General features: G+C 36.2%; 1 protein-coding gene across 5 annotated transcripts in view; it reads right to left on the reverse strand.

Moving 5' to 3' along the window:
- LOC106878077 (uncharacterized) overlaps positions 1–5,108 on the reverse strand; it is a 70,279-nt gene that overhangs the window by 22,365 nt on the left and 42,806 nt on the right. For 4 of the 5 annotated variants that reach the window (XR_008263484.1, XM_052965712.1, XM_014927171.2 and 1 more), the window contains 2 exons: positions 3,460–3,594; positions 882–968 (listed from right to left, as the gene is read on the reverse strand). Coding sequence is in view for 4 of the 5 variants with exons in the window: in XM_052965712.1 (XP_052821672.1) it covers positions 882–968; positions 3,460–3,594 (222 nt within the window). In the remaining variant the exon portion in view is untranslated. The remainder of the gene's footprint in view (positions 1–881; positions 969–3,459; positions 3,595–5,108) is intronic. The other variant, XM_052965708.1, reaches the window with a different exon arrangement.

Below are 5,108 nucleotides of genomic sequence, written 5' to 3' on the forward strand. Positions count from 1 at the left end.
TATATATATAAATAGATAGATAGATAGATATAATACAGGATAGAGGGGTCTCTTTAATCTTGTCAAAGACAATGTCAAAAGCTGGTGGCATATCAAAACACCATCAGTTCATGCTGTAGAGTGATTATTGATAGAAAGTGTATCTGGTTGTAAAAGCCATGCCAAACGCAATGCAACACAACACACATATTTTAGGTGAAACCACACTGTAATATTGTTTCTACATCTGAGACAGATCTACTGTTACCCACCTTCCACACACACACACAGCATAGACATCATCTGCAAAACAGCTCCAAATTGTGTGTGTGTGTGTCTGTGTGTGTGTGCATGTGTGCGCGTGTGCATGCATGTGTGTGTATGTGTGTGCATATGTGTGTGTCTGTGTTTGTCTCCAACCACCACTTGACAATTAGTGTTGGTGAGTTTATGTCCCATAACTTAGCTGTTCGGCAGAAGAGACCAATACAATAAGCACTAGATTCAAAAAAATAAATACCAGGGTTGATTCATACAACTAAAAACATTCTTCAAGTTGGTGCCCCTGTCTAATGACTGAAACAAGTAAAAGATAAAAGATATATTGGCAGTTTTCTCTGTTTTGTGTTTGCCAGATAAGGAAGAGAACCAGAGAAGTGGAACACACTAAGAAGCAGCCAACCTGTGTGAGCATGTAAAAAAAAAAAAAAACAAGTGTGATGATGATGATGATGGTGGTGGTGGTAGTGGTGGTGGTAGTGGTGGTGATAGTGGGGTGGAAAGGAGAAAAGAGATGATGATGATGATGATGATAATGCCATGACAACTTCATGAGCACCAGACTGCTCCAGACAGACTTCATTTCAAAGCAGGCCTCAATATAAAAAAAGGGATTCACTTACAGTTATTGTTTTAAATAAGTAATATCCAGGCTTTAAGAATCCAACTAGAATGAATACCAAAACACCAATCTTGCTTTCCTTCTTCATCTGTAGAATAAATGAAAAGTGTGTGTATAGTCAATAGTAAGTAGTAAGTTGTCCTATATAGTCAGATGTATGTAGTCCTATGTGATCAGTTGTATAAACTTAGAAGGTCATATAAGACTGAAGCCTACCCATTTTGGTTATACCCCCCAAAAGTTCAGGCTTAACACCTATCCCACTACCACAACATACTTATTTAATATTAATCAATTTGAAAGGCGGTGAGCTGGCAGAAACGTTAGCACGCCGGGCGAAATGCTTAGCAGTATTTCATCTGCCGCTATGTTCTGAGTTTTGAGTTCAAATTTCACCAAGGTCGACTTTGCCTTTCATCCTTTCGGGGCCAATTAAATAAGTACCAGTTATGCACTGGGGTCGATATAATCGACTTAATCCGTTTGTCTGTCCTTGTTTGTCCCCTCTGTGTGTAGCCCCTTGTGGGCAGTAAAGAAATAAGAAACATTGATTGTAAGGGCATTGTTTTTCATCACAGCAATGCCAGAGCACACACTTTTTAGCATATGAAGCAAAAGTTACTGGGGCTTTGCTGGAAAGTTTTTCTACACCCTCCATATTCGTCCAGCCTTCTGCCTTCAGATTTTCACTTGCTTCGGTCTTCTCAAAATTCATTGAATGGAGAGACCTTACACTCTGAAAAGGATGCAAAAATTCACCTGGAAGAGTTTTGCATCAGTAAAGATAGGAAATTCTTTGATCAGGGTATAATGGATCTACCCAGAAGATGGCAGAAGATGCTGGAATGAAATGGTAATTATATCATTGATTGAATAAATTGCTTTGTGTTTAAAACTTGTATCATGTGTGTGTGTGTGTGTGTGTGTGTGTGTGTGTGTGTGTGTGTGTGCGCACGTGTGTAAATATATGGGCTGGAAAGTTCATAGGCTAACTATGAAGAAGTGACACTAAAGCAGTGAAATCATGCATGCACTAATTTCAGTTCTTCTTATAAATAACTGTATTGTTTCTTTCCAGGTAAACTGATATTTAATTGTTCAAAGAAAACTTCAAAAGTACCTATTAGTGACTTCTCTTGAAAATCAATAAAATTTGGCATCACAGTACCTGCAGAAAAAGGGTATAGCCCCCATGAACATTCATGGTATATTAGGGGATGATGTTCTAGCTTTGTCAATAGTGTTAAAAGTGGGAAGCTGAATTTAGGAGAAGGGAGTCTTGAAGATGACCCAGGGTCTGGATGTCCTGAAATTGCCACCACCAAAGAAAACATTGATCATGTGCACCGCATGGTCATGGATGACAGGTGATTGATTATAAATCAAATAATCAATGCTATTAGAATACTCTGTGAGAGAGTTGAAAATGTTTTGTACAATGAAAATTTTTGCTTGGTGGATGCCACATCTTCTGACACCTGATCAAAAACACACCAGGTTGATCACATCACGGGAAAATCTGACATTCTTTGAGATCAATCTAGTTGGTTTCTTTCAATGTTTACTTAGCCAGAATGAGTGTTGGCTTCATCACTTTGAGCCAGAGACAAAGAGACAATCCATGCAGAGGGAACACCCTTCCTCACCTGCTCCAAAGAAGGCCAAGGTTGTTTCATCTGTAGGGAAGATGATGGTCTCAGTTTTTTTGAGATGCAAAAAGCATTGTGTTTATTGATCATCTTCAAAAGGGCCACACCATCAATGGAGAGTACTATGCCAAATTGCTGAGATAGTTACAAAAGGTTATTAAGACCAAATGGCCAGGAGAGCTGATGAAAGACCTTGTTTCATCAGGACAATGCTCCAGCACACAAGTCCTTGGTTGCAATAGCTGCTGTGCATGACTGTAGCTTTGAACTGGTTGATCACCCACCCTATTCTCCTGATTTGGTCCCATTTCACTATCATCTGTTCCTCAACATCAAAAAAACACTTGGCTGGGAACCAGTATTGTAGTGATGATGACATTATATCTGCTGTTGATGGACATATTTTGACCACCAGGTTAAAAGCTTCTTCACCAATGGGACCCAAGCACTGCAATAACTGATGGAAAACGTGTGTAGACTGCAAGAGGGACTATGTTGAAAATAAACCTCATTTGGTCATGTTTTATTGGAGTATCTTGACCAGCCTCTGAACTTTTCAGCTGACTCTCATGAGACATCAAAGTCACATTGATATGCAATAGACAGCTGATGAGAGATGATCCCTCATTGTACTAAATATATTTTTGGCTCCACATTATAATAATCCTGTTGAAGACATTTTACTTACCTAGAATATTACATGTTCTTAGAGTACTTTAGTCCTTGTTATAGGTGTTAGAAGTGATTTCTTACATAGGAGTAATATTAATTTTTAACAAAGTTGAAATGCTGTTATAGGGCTGATATGAAATATATTCTCTACTATTTATCTTGCTAAATATGAAGAATTCATACATTCCATTGGAAATGCAATGATTATTTACAAACTTCAAAATTTGTCTAAATTGAATGAAAAGTTAAAGAACTTACCAACACGTAGCCAAGAAAATCCCATCCTAAGGATATTGGAATGCCAATAAACAGAACAACAAGCTCCATAGTGTTTGGCTTAAGGTTGGCAAGGTTATTAAACCGCAGACTAAGAGTAAGAATCACAACGCTGACCTAGAAAATATATTTCAAATTTTCATTTTTAAAAACTGACTTTTATAAATGAAGGAATAATAATGAACTGCTTAGTTATCCAATATGGTATAGAGAATCAATCTACTGCAGATATTTCACATTGTAATTCATGTATGGAAATAAGTGTGTGTAATTAAACATATGCTATTATCATTACTAGAATACCTGGGCCATCAGTAATGATGGTGGGTGTTTAACTAAACTTTGTGATAGTTACAACATTTTGGTTTGTATGTATGAATATTTGATTTTTACCAATTGTAGGTATTGTTGAAAAATGTACACGATGAAAGTTGCTAATGCGAGTATCAGAATTTAAATTTAAAAAAGCCAAAATAAGGAAATTATATTTATCACTCCCAAAATATTATACAGGTCTGATTACTTTTGGTATGTACAATTCACTCAGTATTCATTCTACATTATGTTAATTTCTACAATAAATACTCTACCTAATTTTGCAAGTGTTGTACATATATATGAATTAAAAACTTCCAAAATATATGCATATATACACATGGATACATGATGTTACAAACAGGTTACATACATTTTCTAAAAGTTTTCAAGGAACAGCAGTTTATGCAAAAGCTACACATTTACAACATATTTGACACATTCCAAAGCATTATTATTCACATTCACTGTGAAAGTTCCTGAAGAACATTTCTTTTATAGACATGAGGAGGCACCAACACACCTTGACCTGAATTTTTAATCTGTAATTTCAAATTATTTCTGAGTTCTGCTATACTTAAAGGAAGGCATACAAATATGCAGTGTAATAAGTAAATAGGCTAAAGTTCAATACACAATATCTTCTCAGTAAGTTGAATATAAAATTTGATATGTGTATTTTATTGTTGTGTAGTGGCAAATTGTTTGCATGCTATATTCAGTTTGATGTATAGTCAGTTTGTTTTGTTACTTCTTGTGTTAGTTAACATTTAATTTGTAGTGAAATTTTCAGTAGTATTCAGTGTTAAATGTACAGATAGCTTATATGATCAGTTGTCTTTTGTTACAACTGCTCTACTATATCTTTGGCCAATGAACCTTATATTATTTGACTGGTAGAGAATTGCATTATAGGTAAATGTGTACAATATATATCATGTGAGTTGTGATATAGTATTTTAGGAGAGTGGGTTATATATCTTTAGATATACACCTAACTTTCCTACATTAAATTGGAAGAGAACTGAACGCAGAAACTCCAAACTGATCAACAACAACAAATATTTATTGTTCGGTGGAAAATAGCCTGAAATGTAGATGTACGGTTCTTCGAGCTGGTGTCGTTATAGAGACAACTTGGTTCAACCACACTCAAATGGGAAAGCTTGCTTAGACGTCTTGCTTGGTCGCTGTCTGGCTTGGTAAGAGTCAGTCTAATAGCGGGAACGCTTTGATGTTGAAACCCACGCATGCTTTTTTGGCGCCAATATGACGTCACTACAATGGCTCCCCCTTGAGTGTGAAACACAAAATTA

The sequence above is a fragment of the Octopus bimaculoides genome, chromosome 1, assembly GCF_001194135.2.
Source record: "Octopus bimaculoides isolate UCB-OBI-ISO-001 chromosome 1, ASM119413v2, whole genome shotgun sequence".
Taxonomy (NCBI): Eukaryota; Metazoa; Mollusca; class Cephalopoda; order Octopoda; family Octopodidae; genus Octopus; species Octopus bimaculoides.